The sequence below is a fragment of the Carcharhinus amblyrhynchos genome, chromosome 13, assembly GCF_965287045.1.
Source record: "Carcharhinus amblyrhynchos chromosome 13, sCarAmb.v2.hapA, whole genome shotgun sequence".
Taxonomy (NCBI): Eukaryota; Metazoa; Chordata; class Chondrichthyes; order Carcharhiniformes; family Carcharhinidae; genus Carcharhinus; species Carcharhinus amblyrhynchos.
In genome coordinates this window covers 58,191,428-58,216,910 of record NC_137336.1, presented here as the reverse complement: position 1 = coordinate 58,216,910, position 25,483 = coordinate 58,191,428, and the positions used below count along the sequence as shown (strand labels likewise).

Here is a 25,483-nt window from a genome sequence, read left to right as displayed (position 1 = left end):
ACCATCTACCCAATACTGACTGTATAACACAACCTATATGATACTTTCTATGTGTGCACAATCTGCACCTGTACTATAGTGCCCTGTGAGCTGACTGATGTATGTTATTTACACAAATTATCCATCACATCATCAATATAATCCTGTCTGATCAACGAGTTCTCTCCTTTACGACCTTTATGATATCACTAGTACAATATCAGTTGTGTATACCTCCTGTCTGTACAGTTGGATCTGAATGATATCGCCTGTCAATGCCATACTGCTTGTACAATGACACATGAACATTTGCAGAGCAATATTGCCTGTACACACTCCATCAGTGTCAGACCACCCGTACAGTGTAGTAAGCAAAAAAAAGTTTCATAAGTTGCAAGGCAATAAAGAGAATAATTTGGGGAGTATCCATCATTGGCTATTTGAATAACATGGCAAGCGATCTATGTCCACTTAAAATGTTGTTAATCTGCCTTAAGCTCCTGCCAGCAATATTCAGAAATCAAAACTTCAAGAACTTGGCCCACGGTCAATTGTAAGGAAATGTGTTCTACCTCAGTTCTCAACACAGCTTCATTCACTGATCTCCTTCAGGCAAAGCAACAGACAGAAGGTTTCATTTGGGGTGTGCTCAATATTTTGCGCTGCTGAAGTGGAAACGAAAACTAGATGAGTGGGGAAACGGCATTTGTATTTCATACCAACAACAGTTGTTGTCTATGTCTTGAGTTTCTGTTTAAAACAAAAAGCTGGGCATGGGCTTCTAAGTGAATCAGTACTGGTGTAATTTGAAACAAAATTACAACAAAAGATGTATTAACCATCTCCCATCCTGTTATAACCTTTCAGCTTTCTTGCTGCTTGATGACAGGATTGTTCTTTGCATGCTTTTGTCGTCACGTCAGTAAGGAACAGACAAGGAATAAATTGATCAAAAACCTCATTACTGGCAGGCAACCATTCACCCCCGTGCTAATTCAGTAGCACCAGAAAATTGTTTTGAGATTGCGCTGGCATAAAGTAATAGTGCAGGGTTTGTCGATGGATGCTGCGTCGATGCTGAAGGTGTTCAGGATAATGCTGTTCCGTGGTAAAATAACCTATCTTCACCCTCTTCATTAAACTCCAACCAGTACCTCACTCTCCATTGCTCTGCAAAGGAACCATATGAAACCCTCAATTAGATGTAAACCTGTACTTCACTTCCCACATTTACATTATTCTCAATAGAATCATAGAGGTTTACAGCCCTTCAGGTCCTTCGGCCCAACTTGTCCATGCCACCTTTTCTTAAACCCCCAAGCTAGTCCCAATTGCCCGCATTTGGTCCATATCCCTCTTTATCCATCCTACCCATGGAACTGTGTAAATGCTTTTTCAAAGACAAAATGGTACCTGCCTCAACTGTCATCTCTGGCAGCTTGTTCCAGACACTCACCACCCTCCGATTGAAAAAATTGCTCCTCTGGACCCTTTTGTATGTCTCCCCTCTCACCTTAAACCTATGCCGTTTAGTTTTAGACTCACCTATCTTTGGGAAAAGATGTTGACTATCTACCTTGTCTATGCCCCTTATTATTTTATAGACCTCTATAAGATTACCCCTCAGCCTCCTATGCTCCAGAGAAAAAAGGCCTAGTCTATCCAGCCTCTCCTTATAACTCAATCCATCACAGTCCTGGTAGCATCCTAGCAAATCTCTTCTGTGCTTTTTGTGCACTCATGGTAGTGTTGTTTTATTGGTATCTGGATGCATAATTATTGAAGTGTAGCTGTTCATTGCAGCCTCCTTTTTGTTATGCAGCTCAAATACAAATGGCAGATTGAATTGTTTTCACAATATCTTGGTCATTTTTCTTTAAAACATTGTTCTCAGGGAATGGCCAAATGCAACAAGATTGGTATTGAGTGCCCATCCTTAGTAGGCCTGAAAAGGGTCTTCTGAGCCTTTACCTTTTCTCCTAGTAGCGCAGAAGACTTAGGGGTGATCTTATAGAGGTCTATAAAATAATGAGGGACATAGATCAGCTAGATAGTCAACATCTTTTCTCAAAAGTAGGGGAGATTAAAACTAGAGACCATAGGTTTAAGGTGAGATGAGAGAGGGCAATATTTTCACACAGAGGGTGGTGAGTGTCTGGAACAAACTGCCAGAGGTAGTAATAGAGACGGGTACAATTTTGACTTTTACAAAGCATTTAGACAATTACATGGATAAAATGGGTATAGAAAGATATGGGCCAACTGCGGGCAATTGGAACTAGCTTGATGATTAAATAAAAAGGGCAGCATGGACAAGTTGGGCTGAAGGGCCTGTTTCCATGCTGTAAACCTCTATGACTCTATGACCTTGAACCACATGTTTTTTCAACAAGAGGGTTAGATGTGGAATTCCCTGGATAACGAAGGAATGGAGTGTCACTTGGAGATGAGGCTGTTATGCCATCTATTAATTAAATTCCCATAATGAAGTATGAATCTGTAAACTAAAAACTATTTAAAATGATTACAACAGTTTACTCTGAAAGGAGCAGGATCTAGCAGTTTTGGAGTTATCTTGGGATCAGGTACAGGGAGAGATATAGTATTGTCTGTCTTCAAAAAAATTGGGCTTTATCCACAAAAACAGGTGCATTGTAATTAGAGCAGCAGCTTTCAGTGTCGGCACATGACTGGCTTGAGGCCTCAGTCAAATTCGACCTTGGGCCTCATTTAAACATCACTGGTTAGTTGTGGCTGTAACTGTAAACCAAGAGCTTCACGGCAGCTCGCTGGATAGTATGGTGCAGAATCATCTGATTCCTCCACTGAACTGGCAGTCAGCCTGTGTCTAAGATGTAACCAAAAGAGAAAATGCTGGAAAATCTCCGCAGATCTGGCAGCATCTGCAAGGAGAGAAAAGAGCTGATGTTTCCTGTCGGGATGACCCTTTGAGGTGGGGGCGGTTGAGGGGCAATGCCAAGAAGATAATCCCAGGAGGCCACTTCAAAGACACACGCCCGTGGACTGGGGAGTTTTATATGCAGGACCAAGAGAATCATCCTTAGAGGCCCAGAAAAGTATGAACTGGAATTTTCTTTTTTTGAATCATTTCTAATGCTTTCATGGGCTGTGAGCTTCACTGTCTCTAACACCATCTCTAATTGTCCTTGAGAAGATGGTGGGAAACAGTTATAATGGTTGCTAAACAAGGACTTTGTCATGGAAGAAGGTTGATAGTTCGGAAACTATTTTCTTTGATGATAATTGTTGTTATTATAAACAACAGATTTCAAGAAAATAACGTTCATTCCTTGAAGAATATTAAGCCTATCAGCTCTTAACCTGTCTTTTAACTCAGGAGTAAACCACCACAACAGATTTTACTTTTGCTGGTTGTTATCAGATGTGTGGGGAAGAGAAAGAACTTCCAACAACATTCCCTTAGTTTATTACAGTGCCTGTTATATTTTAGTCTGGTTTTGAAGCAGGTGACATGAGCGGCTGTCAGAATAGTTCTGCACCATTTTAAAAATCCCATCAACTGAGGATTATGATCAGCCAACACTTTAACAACAGGTCATGAGGTTAAGTTCTGAGTTGCTATAAATGTCCCACTTTATTACATATACGTAATTTTGACATTTGCCCGACAATATAAAGTGGCAGATATTGGATCACCTGTGGGTTAAGTATCTCCCTGGGTTTTTACTTCCTTTGACATTGAGATGTATAACAGAGGTTGATCCGACATCTCCTGTTTCAGACTCTCACCCAAAGCCAGAAAGTACAGTGTGTGGAGTGATCACTCAGTCCTCTTTCCTCTGTTTTATGTATCACCCTTACTGTTTAGTTGCAGTCGAGTTTAGTTGCTTCCGTCTGAACTTTGCTTTGTTTTTAACACTTTCTTCCTTCAATCTGGCTCGTTTAACTTTGAATTCATCTGTCACCCGGTCCGTTACTATCGTGAGCTTAGGCTTACTTTACTTTTCTCTAAATCACATTACACCTAAAGGGTAGTCCATTGGGCCCATTTTAATTCACCAATTCAGATTTGTCCTATTGCCTCCCTTTTTCAACATCGAACGCTCGCAGCTCTTTTTCTAAGAACAGAAGAAAGTATACTATGTTGCCCTTGAGCCTGTCCCACTGTTCGATATAACCATGGTTGATCTTCTGCCTCAACTTGACTTTCCCAGTTTGCCCCCAATATTACTTGATTCCCTGAGGAACCAAAAGCCTGTCTATCTCAGACTTAAATATACTAACCGATAGAATATCCACTACATCCCGCGGTAAGTAATTGCAAAGATTCACAACCCCCTGAGATAAAATATTTTTCCTCATCTCAGCCCTAAGTGATCAATCCCTTATCCTGAGATTGTATCCCAGTGTCCCAGATTCCCCAGTCAGGAAAAACAACCTCTCACCATCTACCCAGTCAAACCCCTTCAGAATCTTGTATGTTTCAATGAGATCAATCTCACTCTCCTAAACGCTAGAGAATAGGCCCAATTTACTCATCGTAGCACAACCTTTTAATTTCATAAATCAACCTATTGAACCTTCACTGTACAACCTCCTTAAACACAGAGACCAAAATATGCACAGTACCCCAAGAGTGGTCTCGCCAAAGCCCTAAACAATGGTAATAAGACTTCATTATTCTTGCACTTCAAATCCCTTGCAATAAAGGCCAACATGCCTTCCTAATTGCTTGCTGTATCTGCATGCTAACTTTCTGTTTTATTTGCATGAGTCTCTGAGCATCAGCATTTAAAAGTCATGGGGGTGATCTTAGCAAAAAAATTCTAAGTGCCAAACGAGCGTGGAAACAGGAGAGAATCGTGCTCATTTTCTGGTCGAGCTCGCAGTCTCAATCGCATGGCACTTAATTGAAAAGAAGAGCCACAGTGAGATTCTCACCAGTAGGAGAGGGGCAGAGCCTAATTTCATTGTGAAGCTGGCTGTTGAGCTCTAGGGGGCGCTGTTGTGAAGGCACCCTGATTTTCCTGTACACAGTGTACAAGGAAACCACCTGTCATTGCTGTCCCCCCGATGCAACGTTCCCTCCTTCACTCCCCCACTACGGAGCTCTTCCCCATCACTCCTGGCACCCTGGCCCTGCCCCCACCCCCCCCACACACAAACTGTGACCTCATCAAGCCCCCCCATCAGACCCTTGCCCCTTGACATTGCCAGGGTGCCCAGATGGTGATGCCAGGCTGGCACTGACTGAGAGGCACTGTCCAGCACTGCCCCAAACCACCAGGGATCTTCAATGGCCTCCGTTCCCACCAGCAAGGCTTTTACGTCTGGTTCCTTTTGGTTGGGACTGTACATGGTCCTTGCCAGTGAGGTAACGAGCTGGTAAGTGCAAGTCAGCCTGGGCAATAGCGATTTCACGTTTTGAATATTGGAAAGGGCATGAAGCCAATTTTACCAGCAGAACAGTCCTGGTGACATTGCAAGGTGAAAAACCAGGTGTGAACCCAATTTTTTGCCTCTCACCTGATCGACAAGCGTGATGAGCCAGTAACATCACCCCCATAGTGCTTTAAAAAAATTGAGCCTTTTTGTTCTCACTATGGGAGTAAGTAACCTCCTACTTCTCCACATTATACTCCTTCTACCATCTTATTGTCCACTCGCTTAACCTTTCTTTGCATCCTCTATGTGTCTTCATTGCAGCTTATAGTATTATCCAGCTTTGAATCATCAGCAGCTGTAGATGCATTACTCTGTCAGAGTGATTATTATAGATTGTAAATAGCTGAGGCCCTAGCACTCATGGTTGCGACACTCCACTAGTTACAACCTGCCAAATTGAAAATGCCTCTATGCTTCCTGTTTGTTAACCAATCCTCCTTCCATGCTAATTTACTATTCCCGAACGCAATCCATCCTCAGCTTGCATATTAATGTTTGCGCAGCACTTTATGGAAATCCAAGTATATTACATCCATTACTTTCTCTTTATCTAACCTACCAATTACCTCCTCAAAAACTCTACAACAATTTTTTCATTCATTCGTGGGACATGGGCATCACTGGCTAGCCAGCATTTATTACACATCCCTAGTTGTCCTTGAGAAGGGGGTGGTGAGCTGCCATCTTGAAAAGCTGCAGTCCATGTGCTGTGGGTTGATCCACAATGCCATGAGGGAGGAGCTGCCAGGATTTTGACTCAGCGACAACGAAGGAAACAGTGATATATTTCCAAGTCAGGATGGTGAGTGGCTTCAGGGGCAATTTGCAGCTGGTGGTGTTCCCATGTCCTTCTAGATGGAAGTGGGTTGTCAAAATTTGTCAAACACTGTCGCTCCTCATCGCGTTCTCCATTACAGTGCCTCAGCCAATTTCAGTTAACTTGCCAACCAGTCAGTCCCTTTTTCTCTTGTTGTATAAATTGTTACGATTCCTTGAAATTTGGCATTCCTGCCTTTGTCCTGAGAGTGTGAGATGAAGGGCTTAGAACCATGTCTCGCTTTTCAGCAAGTTCTGTACTACCAAGCGACTGTTTAAGAAGACTGTTTCCCTTTTGTAAAACCGTATTAACTGCCCGAACATATTTTGATTTTCTATGTGCATTGCTAACAATAGTTTCCAGCATTTCCTTAACCAGTGATGTCAAGTTAACTGTCTGTGTTTTCTCCTCCCTTTCTTAAATGTTGAGTTACTTTTGTTAAGTTCCAATTTGTCAGGACCATTCTAGAAATCTTGGGAATTTTGGAACATGGTAAATGGAGCATCCTTTTTTGTAGCTGCCTCTTTTAGAACTCTGGGATGTAGGCCATTAGGCCTTGAAGATTTGTGCCTTAAGCTTCTCCAGTGTTTTCTCTCTTGTAGTATCAATTACTTTAAGTTCCTTATACTCATTAGACTTCAAGGAAGGAAGTGAGTCAGAGACAGGTTAGATTAAAAAAAACTACTTCAATGATACTTCCATAATATAAAATGAGACACTTTTGAGGACTGAAGCCATCAAATCCAGTCACTAATTTTTAATTTGTTTTATTATTGTCACATGTATTACCATACAGTGAAAAGTATTATCCTCAATACAGATGAAGCATACTGTTCATAAAGAAGGAAACAAGAGAGTGCAGACTGTAGTGTTACAGTCATAGTTAGGGTTTAGAGAAAGAGCAACTTAATGCAAGGTAGGTCCATTCAAAAGTCTGACAGCAGCAGGGAAGAAGCTGTTCTTGAGTCGGTTGGCACATGACCTCAGACTTTTGTATCTTTCCCAAAGGAAGAAGGTGGAAAAGAGAATGTCTGAGGTGTGTGTGGTCCATAATAATACTGGCTGCTTTTGCCCAGGCAGCAGGAAGTGTAGACAGAGTCAATAGATGGGAGGTTGATTTGCATGATGGATTGGGCTTCATTCACAACCTTTTGTAGTTTCTTGCCGTCTTGGACAGAGTAGGAGCCATACCAAGCTGTGATACCACCAGAAAGAATGCTTTCTATAGGGAATCTGTAGAAGTTAGTGAGAGTCATTTCCTTAGTCTTCTGAGAAAGTAGAGGCATTGATGGACTTTCTTAACTATAGTGTTGGCATGGGGGGACCAGGACAGGTTGTTGGTGATCTGGACATCTAAAAACTTGAAGCTCTCGACCCTTTCTACTTTGTCCCCGTTGATGTGGACAGGGGCATGTTCTCCACTACACTCCCTGAAGTTGATGACATTCCCCTTTGTTTTGTTGACTTTGAGGGAGAGATTATTGTTGCCGCACCAGTTCACTGGATTGTTTAACTCATTCCTGTACTCTGTCTTGTCATTGTTTGAAATCCAACCCACTACGGTTGTGTCGTCGGCAAACTTGAAAATCGAATTGGAGGGGAACTTGGCCACACAGAATAAATTAATCCTAACCAGCATTGCTGATTAAAGAACTCCACAGGTAGACATGGAGGAAGAGATATAAGTACACAATAAAAAGGTAAAAATCAACAATCGCACACCCAGAGCCACTAAAACATATGGAGCCAGATTCTACCATTCCCTGCCAGATGTGTTTTTGGCAGGGGAGAGCACATAATTTACGATGAGTGGCAATCCCACTATCTTTCCATTCCTGACACCATCCCCATAATACAGGAGATGGTGGGTAAAATGTCCACCTGCCCTTAAGCCTATTGGTGCACAGTGCAACAGTGATTAGCACTGCTGCCTCACAGCACCAAGGTCCCAGATTCAATTCCGACCTTGGAACACTGTGTGTGTGGAGTTTGCATATTAACCCCGTGTCTGCGTGGGTTTCTTCCAGGTGTTCTGGTTTCCTCCCACAGTCCAAAGATGTGCGGGTTAGGTGGATTGGCCATGCTAAATTGACCCTAGTGTCAGGGGGATTAGCAGGATAAATGTGTGGGGTTGCGGGAATAGGGCCTGAGTGGGATTGTGGTTGGTACAGACTTGATAAGCCAAATGGCCTCCTTCTGTACTGTAGGGATTCTATGATGCCTTTAAATGGCCAGTTATTGCTCACTTTAGGTCTCAGTCTGCCTGCACTGTCAGCATACACTAAGGAGTGGAATGTGGCGAGAGTGGAAAGGCCTTTTTGCTTTCTTACACAGTTTTGGTGAAAAGCTGGAAAGGAGGGGTGGGTTACATTGTTCAGCGAGCACTATTGGAAGCAACACCCCAAGACATACCCGCCCCCTTGTATCTCCACACCGGGCCTCTGAAACCTGCCTCATTGTTGGAATAGCCTTATTTAAAACTGTTCGAATTGGCACCAAACTTTCTTTTCAGGGGGCTTGGGAAACAAGAAGTACACTTGCTGCCCAACCACCCTCCACTTCCCTTGCCTAAACACACTGAGAAGCTGAGACATGGCACTGTCTGTGGCAGACTGCCTTTTTAACAATGTATTAACAAAACCCAGCCTGCAGGTGCAGCAGGTGATCAAGAAGGCGAATGGGATGCTGGCCTTTATAGCGAGGGGGATAGAATATAAAAGCAGGGAGGTCTTGCTGCAACTGTACAGGGTACTGGTGAGGCCGCAGCTGGAGTACTGTGTGCAACTTTGGTCACCGCGCTTGCAGAAGGATATATTGTCCTTGGAGGGAGTGCAGAGGAGGTTCACTAGGCTGATACTGGAGATGAGGGGGTTAGCCTATGAAGAGAGGCTGAATAGACTGGGTCTGTACTCATTGGAGTTTAGAAGGATGAGGGGGGATCTTATAGAGACGGATAAGATAATGAAGGGGATGGATAGGGTAGAGGTAGAGAGATTCTTCCCGCTTGGAAAGGATAGCAGGACTAGAGGGCACAGCCTCAAGATAAGGGGGGGGCAGTTTAGATCAGAGTTGAGGAGGAACTTCTTCACTCAAAGGGTGGTGAATCTCTGGAATTCTCTGCCCGTTGAAGTGGTGGAGGCTACCTCGCTAAATATATTTAAGTCACGGGTAGATAGGTTTTTGATAGACAGGGGAATTAAGGGCTATGGGGAGAAAGCGGGAATGTGGAACTGATCCACTTCAGATCAGCCATGATCTTATTGAATGGCGGGGCAGGCTCGAAGGGCTAGATGGCCTACTCCTGCTCCTATTTCTTATGTATCCTTCATGTTTGAACTTTTATCCATTTTTTTTCCCTCACAGATTACGTCCTCACGGACGAAATTGGAACTCAAGATGGCTGCCTGTCAGCAGAAACACAGTGCTCCTTGGACCATGACTGCCACACAATGTTCCAAGTGCTAAAGCAGTGCACAGATGGCAGCGGGATTGAACACTCACAACCAGCTGCCAGGAACGAATGCATGATTGCTGCGCGTGCCCTTCAGTCCAGCCAGCTCTTCACGTGCAAGTGCAAAAGGGGAATGAAGAAAGAGAGGATTTGCCTACGGATATACTGGATCATGCACCAGAGCCACATCCCAGGTACATTGTGTCTAGAAGCTCACCCCCTCCCCCACCCCGGCACCTGATCTTCGATTGCCCCCTCCTTCACTCCAGCAGGGTTGGGCTGCCAGCTCCCCGCTTGTGGGGGGGCTATATTAAACCCTGCTGGAGTGAATACTCCTGGTTTGTGGGAAGACACTAGCAGGCCTGGAGACTTCAGTCCCGGGCCAATAACGGGATGCTAATCACAGTTACAGCTCTAGGCCCATTTATGGCTTGGAGCTGATGGCGTTGGAAATCCCGAATTGGGAGACGCACCCACAGTGAGCCTGTGAAATGGCCTCTACTCAAGACTGTGGGCCCACTGCACTAAAAAAACAGTGGGATGGGAGAATTTTCTCCTATATGTCTTCAAGAGGGAGTTAGATATAGCTAAAGGAGGCTGAAGGAATTCAAGGACATGGGATGGGGGCTGGGGAGCGGGGGGGATCAGGCTATTGAATTGGATGATCAGCCATGATCACGATGAATGGTGGAGCAGGCTCGAAGGGCTGAATGGCCTATTCCTGCTTCTATTTTCTATGAAATGTAACAAGAAGCTGAGCATACACCTTGTTTGGATGAACAGTGAGTTGCCTTTTTCTTTTCCTGTAGGCTACAATGAGCTTGAAGCATCACCCTATGAATATTCGATGCCTGGCCCGACCTGGGGCCTGGACTACGGTAGACTTGCCTCTCTGGTGTCAGGTACTGCAACCTGTAAATCTCACTAAATGCATCATTCTACAAATGCCTTAGAATGGTATTATACCAAGTTAGAGCATCAGATATCTTTTCTAGTCGGTGGGGAGGCTGAAGAAGGAGTACATTTGCACTGTGAGTGACAGAATTTCCAGTTAATCTGCTTCAGATGCTTCTTTAGTAAATAATATGACAATCATTAAACATCTGGTATTGACACTGTTGTGTGTCAATGAGCCGCAGCAATCATTGGAATTATAATAATGTTTCTGACCTGGAACTGCATCACCACTCTTTGACTGCTGCTGAGTCACTACTCATTCCCTATCAGCACTGCGGGTGTACCTACACACATGGACTGCTGCAATTCATGAAGACAGCTCACCACCACTTTCTCAAGGGATGGCCAGCCTAAATGCTGACTAAGCTAACCTTATCTATATCCCAGGAATAAATGAAACAAGCCCTGGACTAACACCCTATGCTATAAAATTGGCAGTATACTATAGTTAATCATACAGGGATATCGTCCGTTATGTTATTGATTGATTGTACAATTAACCCTTGATTAGACTCCAACCTATGATTCATTCCCAAGGATTTAGCAGCTGATATACTCCCACCTAACCATTTTATTAGATTGTGGCATATCCATTATTCAGTGTTCATTCCGACTAAACAGCTTGATCAGTGTTGGCCATTGAAGCCAATAATAGATTCAAGAGACAAGTAATAAGAGTTTATGAGACAGAAGTTTAAAATTTAAGTTTATTTATTCATGTCACAAGTAGGCTTACATTAACACTGCAATGAAGTTACTGTGAAAATCCCCTGGTCGCAACACTCCGGTGCCTGTTCGGGTACACTGTGGAAGAATTTAGTATGGCCAATGCACCTAACCAGCATGTGCTTCAGGCTGGGAGAAAATTGGAGCACCCGAAGGAAACCCAGGCAGACACGAGGAGAACATGCAGGCTTCACGCAGACGGTGACCCAAGCTGGGAATCAAACTCGGGTCCCTGGCACTGTGAGGCAGCCATGTGTGGTTATAATGTGTTAACAAGGATTGGGATCTGTGAACATAATGGCTATTCCACTCAGGTTGTAGTAATGGAAAGAGAACAGTACATCTGCTCCAACTAGTCTATATCAGTGTTTATTCTCCCATGAAACTCCTCACACCCTACTTCATTACCACCATCTCCATATCCTGCTACCCATTTCTAGCATTGTCCCAAAGATGCTGATGCTATTTGCCCCAACGATACCATGTGGTAACACATTCCACATTCTAAATAAGTAAGTTTCACCTGAATCCTTTGTGGATATTTATTTTAAATTTAAATCTCCCCAGCTAGTGGAAACACTTTATCAATCTTACTGAATTACCTTCATAATTTGTAGGACCTATATTTGTCGCCCTTCAGCCTTCCAGCAAAGGAACTTCAGCCTGAGTTTCCTGAGAGTCCTTAATCCTGGTATCATGCAAAACTTTTCTCACCTTCTACAGTGCTGCCATATCCTTTTGATAATATGGAGACCAGAATTTTATACCAAATGGGGGAGATACTCGGAAAAAGTCAAGGTAACTCTTTACGAGTGGTGAGGAAAATAACAAGGGTCCTTCTTGGAAAACATATAGGTTAGCACTGAATGTTTCCTCACATCTCCATCAACCAGTAAAGAGAAATAAATGCACTCAGAAGGATGGATGAATGACCATGATAAACTGCAGGATCTAAAAATGAGTGGAGAGAGATTTGAATTTTTTACTATCTTTATAGAGAACAAAATAATTGTATGGCTGAGTAAGCCCAGACTAGCTGAACTGCATGGGTTTTGAACAAAAATGTGGTTTAGCACCTTGTGTCTATAAGCTTTTTAAATTGATGTTGCTATTGCATACCATTGGCTTTACAATTGGATTACAATTGTGTTTGTTTTGGTGTTCGTGTTGCTTCCCAGATGGGCCCAAAGTTCAACGACCAACCAACGTTAACCACTGCTTAGACGCCACTCAAGCATGCAATGTCGACGAGACGTGCAAACAGTACCGCAATGAGTATGCCAGGAACTGCCTCAAGCCTAGCTGCAACAGACAGAAGTGCCACAAAAGCCTTCGGCGGGTTTTTGACCTCATGTCAGAGGAATACAAATACCCAATCCTATTCTGCCCGTGCGAAGACAGTACGTGTGCTGAACGCAGGCGCCAGACCATTGTTCCTGCTTGCTCCTTTGAGGAAGCAGATAAAAAGAATTGTTTGACTCTACAGGACATGTGCAAAAAACATATCATTTGCAAGTAAGAATGCTGACCAATGGAATTAATTTGGGAGTTTCTAGGGAATCGGAAAGAGAGAAATGAGAGGAATTACAGCTGGTGAAAGATAATTGTCTGTCTTAGTCTGCACAACAATTCACAGCCCTTCCCATTACTTCCATTGTGTAGAAATTCAAATTAATTAACTCCCTTCTTAATTGCTTCCAATGGCCCAGCTCCATTGGAATTCTATAAAATGGCATTGAATGGAATTCTTTGTAATGGACTGGACTGGACCACTTGCTCCTATTCTGACTCCCCCTCTGAGAGTATGGAATTTCCCAATCAGGGTTCAAATCACCCAAGGACAGCGAGCAAATTCACCTTCGAAAGCCCATGAAGATTTAATCATGAGGGCGACCAGTGAAAGAAAAGTTGCTCCAGTGAAAGTCTTAAAAGAGCGGACTTTTCCTGTCCCGCTCGCCACGGGAATCGTAGCAGGCGGGACAGGACCATGCAAAGGTCTGTTGACCTCGCAGGGAAATTTCCGGCCTTTGAGCGAGCCCAGTCTGAAAATCCCATCCATTGAATCTGAGGAGGTGCTCCTCCAATCACAGGTCCCCTCTCTCCTGAACTTGCTGCTCTACCAGAGTCCGAATCTGTGATTGGAGGAGTAGTAAAGGCTGAACATCCAAGGCCAGGTGGATCAGGGAGAAGCAGAGACAAACAAGGAGGGACCTGAAAACACAAGTGAGCAGATCAGAAATAGATCAATCCACCATTATGGTAACTTCATCCCTGACTCCCTCTGGCAGTGACCAGCCCTTTCACAGATCCTGTGGAGCTGCCTCTGAAAAGCACCTTTGAATCATTAAATTTTCAGTTTACTCATTCTACGTTGTACTGGCGGTGATTGCATTAAGAGAGGGGGCTTTATCTCCTTTTGGACCTGGACTGGAGCACTTGCTCCCATTCTGACTCCCCCTCTGAAAGTATGCAATTTCCCAAATTCTGCAGTAAACTCCCACCTCTGTCTAAACTGGCCTCTCAGTCCTGACTCCTGAGGGTCAAATGAGAGGATTGACAATGGAAGCATTGCAATGGGACCCAAGCAGCACAAGCCTGGTGGCATTGTGTGCCTACAGCAACTTAACACCTCAGCATAACTCACACTTCCAATTAGCATCATCAATCTTAATAATGCTTGGAGCCAAAGTAAGCCACTTTTGAAAGAAATCGCCATTCTTTCACTGGTGCGTTTCAAAAGGGAAAAAATGCACAGGCTTCAAACAGGAAGCTGATTATTTTCTTCTCATTTATTATATTCAAATCATGCAATATGCTGTTTGACACCCCGATCAAGCTTTGTAACGGTCGATCTTGCAAACCTAGTTAAAAGGTAAAATGGCGGAAGGCAAGAAGGGCTACCTCACAATATGGAGATGGACAAGTTATTGGCCAGAATTTCCTGCTCCCCACCAGTGCGTTTATAGGTGGCGGCCTGAACTAGAATTAATAGGCTTTCCTCTGGGTTGCTGCCTCCCCAATCCTGCAGTGAGCTGGGCCCACCCTCCAGGCATGCCCTTGCCCCAATTACTGGCCAATTAAGGGCTATTTCCCACTGAGCCTCAATTTTTAGGCTGATGGAAGGATTTCACAGGCATAGGAGAAGCATAAAAATGGTCAGGCTTAGACTTCAGGCAGGAACAGAGCAGGCACAGCCCCTCTCCCACATCCACCATCAGAAGCCCCTCCTAACTTCACCAATGGCTGCCACCAATGGCCACTAACCACATACTCACGCATCACCACTTTTCACCCACCCTAGGCTTTCCCTATCCTCCTCTGCTCCATGGGACCCCAAAATTCTTTCCATCCAGTTCAGGAACTTAAGTTCTGTCATCTTCATACATTTGCTCTTCTGAGATTGGAGAACTGGCAACCAATCTGAAAGTCTGGACTTCCTCCTGTGGAAGGAGCAGAAGTCACACCTGCAGCTTGTTGATGTTGAGTTGCGTGGGGTTGTGTCCACCGCTGACTCCTCGAATGGGAAGAGCCCAGGGGAAAAAGAAACATCATTTTGACCTCTGCTCCCAATATATTGGATTTCTGGGATTGGATCTCCCAATCATACCCATCACATAGAATTTCAACAGAGTCAAACCATTCACGTGCAACAAAAACAGGAAAATGCTGGAAAATCTCAGCAGGTCTGACACCATCTGTGGGGAGAGAATAAGGCCAATGTTTCAAGTCTAGATGACTTCATCTGCATTGCCGTCTTATGGAATTCCAAAGCTATAGCTCTTTTGCTACCACAGATAAACACACCAGTACCTCCATGAGTACAGACATACACCAATATCCCTGTGCTGTCACATTAACACTTCAGTCTTACACTGACCTCATGCTCTGCCAAATGCACATGAATAAAGAAATACAGAAGTAACCCTGCTACTTGGAGGTTAACTTCAGGGGTGGCACGGTGGCACAGTGGTTAGCGCTGCTGCTTCATAGTGGCAGGGACCCAGGTTCATTCCCGGCTTAGGTCACTGTCTGTGCGGAGTTTGCATATTCTCCCCACGTCTATGGGTTTCCTCCAGGTGCTCCGGTTTCCTCCCACAGTCCAAAGATGTGTGGGTTTTGTAGATTGGCCATGTTAAATTGCCCCTTAGTTTCAGGGGAACTAACTAGGATAAATGAAAGGGATTGTGGGGATAGGGCCTGGGGGGAGGATTGTGGTCGGTGCAGACTCGATGGGCCAAATAACCTCCTTCTGCACTGTAGGATTTTATGATCCTATAATCCACTTTGACTATAAAGCTTAAAGACTATTAGATGAATTACTGACTCAACATAAATGGCTTCACATTATGTTCTGTTGTAAGAAATCCCTCCCAAATCTGACTAATGATGTTCCCCAAGTGTAATGTTTAGCTTTCTCTATTCTTTCTGACAGATCTCGACTTGCTGACTTTCAGACCAACTGCCAACCATCCAAGAAGTCTGCCAGCTATTGTTTCCAAGAGAACTATAACGCCTGCCTTCAGTCTTACACTGGCCTCATTGGTAAATACTCTGACCTTTACTTCATGAAGTGCGCACCAAATGATTTCCGCTAGTTTCTATGTTAAAGATATTGCAACAATCAACGGGCTGAATTTCTCAGTCCGAAGGTACATTATGAGCAACGGTGGGAAACCTTTTTAAAATTCATTCATGGGATGAATCACTGGATAGGCCAGCATTTATTGCCCATCCCTAATTGGTCTTGAGAAAGTGAGTAAAGTGCTGCAGTCCCTGTGTTGTGGATAAACTCACGCTGATGTTTGGGGGAGTGTTCCAGGATTTTAACCCAGTGACAGTGAATGAATGGCAATATATTTCCAAATCAGGATCATGAGTGGTTTGGAGGGGAACTTTCAGGTGGTGTTTCCATGTGTCTGCTGCCCTTGTCCTTCTTGATGGTAGCAGTTGTGGGTTTGGGAGGTGCTGTCTCAGGAAATTTGGGTTCCTGCTGTGCATTTTGTAGACAGCATGCACTGCTGCCATTGTGCATCAGTGATGAAGGGAGTGAATGTTCAAAATGGTGGATGGGTTGCCAATCATCTGGGCTGCTTTGTTCTGGATTGTGCTAAGCTTCTTCGGTGTTGTTGGAGCTGCATTTATCCAAGCAAGTGGAGCATATCTAGGCCCACATTCCTGATGCTCAGGGTTCCTAGGAAATCCCACAATGTATCCTGAAACTATGGGCAGGAATTTCCAACCAGAGTTTGCAGAAACCTGGAAGATGACCACCAATGCATCCACTATTTCTGGGGCTACTTCCTTAAATACTCTGGGATGTAAATGATCAGGATCTGGGAATTTCGTGGTCTTCAATCCCATCAATTTCCCATCACCATTTCCTTAGTAATACTGATTAGCTTCAGTTTCTCCCTTTCACTAAACCCTGTGTTCCCCAACCTTTATGGAATGTTACTAGTGTCCTCCTTTGTGAAGACAGAACCAAAGTAAGTAGTTAGTTGGTTAGTCATTTCTTTGTTCTCCATATAAATTCTCCTGTTTCCGACTGTAAAGGGCCTATATTTGTCTTCAATCTTTTTCTCTTCACATACCTATAGAAACTTTTACAGTCAGTTTTTATGTTCTCTGCAAACTTACTTTTGTACTCTATTTTCCCCTCCTTAATCAATCCCTTTGTCCTCCCTTGCTGAATTCTAAACCGCTCCCAGTCCGTAGGTATGTTTTATTTTTCTGGCAAATTTGTATGCCTCTCCCTTGGATCTAATATTGTCTTTCATTTCCTTTATAAGCCATGGTTTGGCCACCTTTCCTGTTTTATTTTTGCTCAAGACAGGAATGAACAACTGTTGCAGTTCACCATGCGCTGTTCAAACGTTCGTCATTGCCTATCCATCGTCATCCCTTTAATCCAATCCATCATAATCAACTTGTGCCTCATACCATCATGATTCCCTTTATTTAGATTCTGGACCCTATTCTCAGAATCAGCTGCATCACTTTCCAAATTGATGAATAATTTTATCATATTATGGTTGCTCATTCCCAAGGGCCCTCTCATAACTAGATTCCGTTTGATCCTTTCTCATTACACAATACCCAGTCTAAGATCGGCTGTTCTCCAGGAATGCCTCTTCTATGGTATTGTTAAAAATTTGATTTGCCTAATCTGTATGCAGATTAAAATCATCCATAATTACAGATGTCCCTTTATCGCATGCATCTTTAATTTCCTGTTTAATTCCATCCCCAACATCACAACTAAAGTTTGGGTGTCTACCTTTCTTAATTTATCTGCTATCACTTTTCTAATTCTCCTATCTGTCTTTTGTCCTTATCTTTCTTTCTCCCTCCTCTGACTCCTTGCATAGGTATCCATCTCTCCACTGTTTTAGTTTAAATCATCCTTCATCACTCTACCAAATACTGCTCCAGGACATCAGTCCCAGGCCTGACTAGCTGGACGGGTTACACTTTATACTGGTTTCCCCCCTCGCCCAGAATTGATCTCAATGTCCCAGGAATTTGAAACCTTCCCCTTCACACCACCTTTTTAGCCACATATTCATCTGACATATCTTGCAATTTCTACTCTGACTAGCACGTGGCACTGGTAGCAGTCCTGAGATGGCTATTTTTGAGGTCTTACTTTTCAACTTACCTCCTATTTCCCTACATTTTGCTTTTAGGGTGCTATGTTGTTTGTACCAATGTGTACTATGACCACTACCGGGTCACACTCTCTCCAAAATGTCCTGTAGCTGCTCTAAGACATCCTTGACTTGAGCACCAAGGAGAAACACATCATCCTGGAATTTTGTTTGTGGCCACAGCAACACCTATTGATTACCCTTACAGTTAAATTCCTTAGAACTATTACATTCCCACACTTTTTAACTCTGTGCAGCAAAGCCAGCCATGGTGCAGTGAATTTACTGTTGTCACTTTCCCCTAAGAAGCCATTCCCCTCGACGGTATCCAAAGTGCTCTAACTGTTTTGCAGAGAGTGGTGACAGGAGATTCCTGCACTGCCTAACCAGACCTCTTACTCTGTCTAGTGGTCACCCATTCCCTCCCTGCCTGTGGAGTCTGAGCCTGCAGTGTGACCATTTCTGTATACATGCTATCCACGATCTTCTCTGCCTCGCGGATGCTCCACATGTTCCCAGCCATTGCGCCAGCCACAAAACACAGAATTCCGGAAGCTGCAGTTGAGACCATAACACCATGAGAAGTAGAAACAGTAGTAGGCCATTCGGCCCCTCGAGCTTGTTCCACCGTTTAATAGGAGCATGGCCGATCCAACATTATTCACTTACACTTTCATGCCTTTTCCCATAACCTTTGATTCCCTTACTGATGAAAAATCTTATTTATCTCAGACTTCAATATACACAAGGGCACTCGCCCCACAGCTCTCTGTGGCAAGGAGTTCCAAAGACTCATAACCCTCTGAGAAGAAATTCCTTCTCATTTCAGTCTTAAATTGGCACCCCTTTATTCTGAGACTATACCCTCTGATCCTAGACTCTCCCATGAGGGGAAACATCTTCTCAGCATTTACCTTGTCAATCCCCTTAAGAATCCTGTAAGTTTCAATGAGAACGCATCTCATTCTTTTAAATTCCAGTGAGTAGAGTCCCAACCTGTTTAACCTTTTCTCATAAGACAATCCCTTCATACCAGGGATCATCCTTGCAAACCTTCTCTGAACTGCCTGCAATGAAGTAATATCTTTCCTTAAATAAGGGGACCAAAACTGCTCACAGTACTCCGGATGTGGTCTCCCCAATACCTTGTCCAGTTGCAATGAGACTTCCCTCCCCAATTCCAACCCTCTTGAAGTATCATTCCATTAGCCTTCCTGATTATCTGGTGCACTTGTGTGCTAGCTTTTTCTGTGCACAAATACCCCCAAGTCCCTTTGTGACCTGAAGCCAGGATTGAACCTGGTCTCTGGCACTATAAGGTAGCAGTGATGACCACTATGCCACCCTTTTTCTCTTGAAAAACTTTAATAAATTAGTCAGACATGATTGCCCTTTTCATGAAGCCATGCTGACCCTGCTTGATTAGTTGGAGATATTTACTGCACACATGCTAGCCTCGGGCATTGGAAATCTACCTGGCTTCCCACATAGAGCAGGAGGAGCATACCACAGCTTTGAGCCCTCCTGCCATGACTTACACCTTTAAATTGAACCTTTTAGAAGATACTTAAAATCAAATAATATCAAATTAGCCTATGGTCCTTTTTCCCTGATCCTCATTCCTGAGAAATATTGCCATTGTACGCTATAAACCACAAAATAAAGACCTTACAAACTATAGGCAATACAAGTAGTAATTATTTACCTGACTGTACTCACCCAACTCCAAGCTAGCACTCAGATTTCTCCTGTACTCTTGCAACAATGAGCTCTCTCCCTTGTAGCCCTCCACTCTAGCTCTCATTTCACTATGTCAATATAAGTTCATCCAGTTTTTAACAGCATTTATTCTTCATCCCTATTTACCTTGAGGGCATTAAGATTTAACCACAGAGTTTAGCCGTCTGTGAGATGGGCAGTCAGTTGTCCCTCCCTCAAGGGCATTAACAAACCAGTTGAGTTTTATGCCAATTCAGCAACTTTTGTGGTTATTTTCCAATGTTTGTCCACAAACTGTGGAGATGCTGGCGTTGGACTGGGGTAAACGCTAGTGGTGTTTACTACCAAATAAACCTGTTGAACTTTAGGCTGGTGTTGTGAGACTTCTTACAGTGTCCACAAACTGTCAGATTTATCAAATTTCAAATTTTGGCTGGCCCTAGCAAACACACCTCTGGAGCTCCATTGTGGATAAGATTTTCAAAAATTTCCATGGTGGGATTTGAACTCTTGATATTTGAGTTTGCTAATATAAAACCACAAGCATCAGTTCTCCATGCCATAGCAGAATAAGTTGCCTCTAGTTTCCACATGGTTTGTTGTGGATCTAATATTACTAAAAAAAATCATAAACTGGTTTCTAAATAGTTTGGTGAATTATTACACCATGAGGTGGAGCAATGTACCTTGCAAATCACAAAGTTTTGACCCTATTCTATGCTTCATTATCATTTTAGCCAAAGTGTTGTGGTTACTGTATTGTACTTTCCATATTCACAAATTACAGAGGTGAAAACAGCAGCTAGCTTTCAATTCTCTTGATTTGCTGTTCTCTGTAAGAGAACCCTCTGTAAGGGTTCTCATCAAATAAGGTGAGGACAAGTTTGGCCTTATTGAGGTTTTCACCATCCCCATACGGTCATTTCTTTTTCTTTCAGTTTTTCTGATTTGGGTTTGTCACAATGCTGGTTAATAACCCTTCTCCTGACAGTCGGAGAAGCAGGGGGACAGGAAGATGGGTAGGGAAGTGGTGTGGAGACTCTGCTGCCTTCCCACTGTACTCTATATAATCACATAATATAAATATATAAATCCTACAGTGCAAAAGGAGGCCATTTGGCCCATTGACCATAATCCAACCCAGGCTCTACCTCCATACCCCTACCTATTTACCTGCTAATCCCTCTAACCTACGCATCTCACGACACTAAGGGGCAATTTTTAGCATGGCCAATCAACCTAACCTGCACATCTTTGGGCTGTGGGAGGAAACCGCAGCACCCGGAGGAAACCCAGGCAGACACGAGGAGAATGTGCAAACTGCGCACAGACAGTGACCCAGGCCAGGAATCGAACTCAGGTCCCCGGAGCTGTAAAGCAGCAATGCTAACTACTGTGCTACTGTACTCTGATTCAGTTTGGGGTGGGAAGGCACGATGACAGCCTCCCTGACTGGAAGTCAATTGAGATTCTTAGGGCAGACTTTACGGGCCTCATCCTGCCACCATTGGCACTTAACCAGCAACAGCAGGAGCCATGATTTGTCGGCAAGCCAGGCATGGATTTCCCATAAAGATCCCAGCCTGCTCTATATGCTAGCCATCACCCCATTCCTGTCCATTTCCTCTGTTAGTGGACTTTCCCTTGACTGGCCCTAGCAAATACACCCCTAGAGCTCCATTGTGGATAGACTGCTTGAGATCTACTGCAGTCCTGAGAGTAAACAGTGCTCCCTGGGGTGCTGCCGCTACGCGAGAGCTGCCAGCCTCTAATAGACTGACAACTCTTCAAGGTGGGAAGTTCCTCCTGAGGATGGTGCAGACTCCAACATGGACCAGATAAGTGCCTAAATCCTAAGTGAAGGCTTGTACTTGACCTTGTTAAGAAATCATGGATTTGTACATTTTCTGTACCCCCTATCTTTGGAGTTTGATGTTCTACGAGGGGTATTTTACAGAACTCTATACAATTCTTTTCCCTACAGGCACGGTTCTAACTCCAAACTATGTGAGTAACAGCAGCTCGGATATCTCCATATGGTGCACATGTGTCAACAGTGGCAACCAACAAGAAGAGTGTGAGAATCTACTGAACCTTTTCACAAACAACAACTGTCTCAGTAAGTATGTAAGGGTAGAGCAGGTGACCTACTCTCAAACCCTTAGCTAATAGTTGAGTAAGAGCAACCCATAATGGTTTTCACTCTTTATTTATCCTCATCCCTATTCTCATGGAGAAGATCTTGGAATCCACACACACCACCTCCCAGTATAGGGATGAGGGAAGTCAGGAACCCATGTCATACCATTCCAAGTCATGAAGATTTGAGCTCCAAACTCCTGCTTCGTTTAATTATATTGTTATTAATGGTTTAACATCTGATGAAATGAATGTATGCTAGGCCTTCTTGAACAGATATATTGGATATTGTTCCAATTATTCTAATTAAGTCTTCAATTGAAGGAGTAAAAAAATCCTGCTCCTCCTAGCTCAGTAACTACTTCCAGACTTTTAACCCTCTGAGATCTCTATGCTCCTCTGCATGTGGCCTCTTGTGCATCTTCAGATATCATTGCTTCACTATTGGTGGGTGTACTGTCAGTTGTCTGGATTTGAACCTCTGTAATTCCTTCCCTAAACTCTCCATTTATCTATCCCTCATTTTCCTTGTTTAAGACACTAAAAAATTTACCCCTTTAATAAAGCTTTTGGTCACCCGTACATATAACTCAGTTTATGAATCAGTGTCAGATTTTGTTTGATAAACTCCAATGAAGCATTTTGGGATGTTTTATGATATTGAAGTTGCTAAATGAGTGTAAGCTTTTGTCAACAAATTTCTGTCCCAATATAAGACCCAATGATGCTTGTGATAGAGAATTGGGGAACTGATGGAGAACTTTTCTATGCAAATGCACCCCTCCCCCACCCCCCTGGCTGGGACTGCAGAGGCAACCCGCCATTGACTGGAGGTGGGCCCTTCTTGTCCTGCCATTGTCAACAGAGTTACTGGTTGAATGCACCCCAAAGATGTGCTCTTAGGCTAATTGGTTTCCACCAAATTGACACTATTTCTTCCCTGAATCTGACTGAGTAGGGTCCCATTCGTAGACATGCAGGGTAGAATAGGTGTAGGGCGATGTGGCGGCGCGGGCTCGTTGGGCCGAAGGGCCTGTTTCCCGTGCTGGGTTGTTCTTTCTTTCTTTCTTTCTTTCTTGTTGCTGGAAAACCCACACCAGGGCTGGGTGTCACTAGGACTGGAAGATCCTGCTTGTGTGAGTTGCTGGAAAATTCTGATGTCCTTCCCCATCCTTAAGGAAGGCTATTGCAATGTGACACTGCACAATTGTCACTCCCCTGTAATTTGTCATATTTGCTGCAACTCAACCTACCACCCTCATCGGTTTAATCATTATGCAATTCGACGTAATAAACTCCTTTGATAGAACTGGCGAAGCAGCATTTATTTTCATCCCTATTTACCGTGAGGGCATTAAGAGTTTAGCAGTCTGTAAGGTGGGCAGTCAGTTGTCCCTCCTTCAAGGGCATTAACAAACCGGTTGAGTTTTATGCCAGTTCAGAAGCTTTTGTGATTATTTTCCAATGTATGCCCACAACTGTCAGATTTATCAAATTAATTTTCACAAATTTCCATGGTGGGATTTGAACTCTTGATATTTGAGTTTGCTAATATAAAACCACAAGCGTCTGTTTTTTATGCCAAAGTATGAGTGGTTGCCCTCGGGATTGGAAGACCCTGGTCTGGACAGCTGGAAAATTCTGGCTTTGGATTCCAAACCACGGGATCCAATTAGTTTTAGTAATAGTGAAGTTTTAATCACAGGACTTAATAGCAGTACACTAGAGCATCCATTTCTCACAGGGAAGTCTTGGTAATGTTGAACAAATCCATTGGATATCCAATGACAAATACAGATGTTTGAACCTCAATTTAAACTGAGTGACTATTTTTAATTCTATTTTTCATTCATTCATGGGAGCATGGGACATGGGCGTCGCTGGATGGCCAGCATTTATTGCCCATCCCTAGTTAGCCTTGTTCAGAGGCAGTTGAGAGTCAACCACATTGCTGTGGCTCTGGAGTCACATGTAGGCCAGACCAGATAAGGATGGCAGATTTCCTTCCCTAAAGAACATTAGTGAACCAGATGGGATTTTCCTGACAATCGACAGTCGTTTCATGTTTATTAGTAGATCCTTAATTCTAGTTTTTTTAAAATTTATATTTTACCATCTGCCGTGGCAAAGTTAAATCCGGGTCCTCAGAACATTAGCTGAATTTCTAGATTAATGGACTATCAATAATACCACCATCACCTCCCCTTCATCTGCCCTTACAGTGAGATCCATTCCCAGCTTTTGGCCATATCTCACTGAGCAAACTCCTTAATGTTTGTGATCTGCTTGTCCTCAGATCTGAGAGGGGGACAGGCTGAAGAAACAACTAGGAAGACCTCAGGCTTAGGTTTTCTCTTAGAAACCCTACAGTGCAGATAGAGGCCCTTTGGCCCATCGAGTCTGCACCGACCACAATCCCACCCATTCCCTACCCCCATATCCCTACATATTTACTCGCTAATCCCTCTAACCTACACATCTCAGAACACTAAGGGGCAATTTTAGCATGGCCAATCTAACCCACACATCTTTAGACTGTGAGAGGAAACCGGAGCACCCGGAGGAAACCCATGCAGACACAAGGAGACGTGCAAACTCCACACAGACAATGACCCAAGCCAGGAATCGAACCCAGGTCCCTAGAGCTGTGGAGCAGCAGTGCTAACCACTGTGCTACCATGCCGCCCTGATTGATTCGTGAAATCATCCAGTTTGGTGAAAAATGTACATAAAGAAGTAAAGCGTATTGATCATCAGTCAACATGTAGGGTGGGATTAGATTCGGAGAGGTGAGTGTGGATTAGATTCAGAGAGACACTATGCAAGATGTTGATGTTTGTTTACCCCAGGGTCTTGAGTCAGAATCCAACATAACTTGAGATGAACACTGCTGCCACCTGATAGATATTGCCATAATGATTTGATTACTTTAATCTTTGATAGTGGTCTTTAAATTTGGATTGGGGAATCAGCACCCAAAATCACTATTGTTAATTCTGGTTTCTGTAGATTGGTGGCATTCATCTATCCAAATCTGTTGCCAATCCACAGAAAAGAGTGAGGACAAAATTCACCCAAGTAAAATATTGGATTTATTTCCTGTTGAGGTTCTCAATCTTTTGCCTGAAGTTTAACGCGTACTTGGTCTCTTCCAGGAAAGTCTATAAATTCATACACCAACTCTTTGCTGTTTCGTCTGCCGGGAAGCGAGCATCCCACACTACCAGCAACTCAGCACTTATCCTCCAACTTCCCATGCAAGGATAGATCAATCGATGATGCCAATGATTTAGCCACATTGGACTTGAATGAGGTAAAATTCCAACCTGACCTCCAATTTTGTCATCAGTGCAAATAATTTGCAGTTAAAGTGTGAGGCTTTCATTGACATTGTGATGTTTTCAGTGAAAAGAAACATCTCCTTTAAGTGTTGATGGCCATGGATAACGTTGGCATAAGTGATTTATCCTTTAGAGCATGCCTGTCACTACTAGTTAAGTGAATCAAATGGATCTTTCTCTTCTGTACTCTCTTATGTTGCTGCAACCACACGGTAGTTATATGATCTCAATCACATAATCTTTGGAGGCAGGTCTTTTCCTTCATTAAGTGCAGAAATAT

At 43.5% G+C, this 25,483-nt stretch overlaps 1 protein-coding gene across 1 annotated transcript in view; it reads left to right on the top strand.

The window, feature by feature from the left end:
- The window catches only part of LOC145351536 (GDNF family receptor alpha-4-like), a 29,981-nt gene that overhangs the window by 2,299 nt on the left and 2,199 nt on the right, over positions 1 to 25,483 (top strand). The window contains exons 2-7 of the mRNA XM_080201131.1: positions 9,587 to 9,868; positions 10,484 to 10,576; positions 12,536 to 12,872; positions 15,790 to 15,899; positions 21,708 to 21,842; positions 25,018 to 25,175. Coding sequence (XP_080057257.1) covers positions 9,587 to 9,868; positions 10,484 to 10,576; positions 12,536 to 12,872; positions 15,790 to 15,899; positions 21,708 to 21,842; positions 25,018 to 25,175 — 1,115 coding nt within the window. The remainder of the gene's footprint in view (positions 1 to 9,586; positions 9,869 to 10,483; positions 10,577 to 12,535; positions 12,873 to 15,789; positions 15,900 to 21,707; positions 21,843 to 25,017; positions 25,176 to 25,483) is intronic.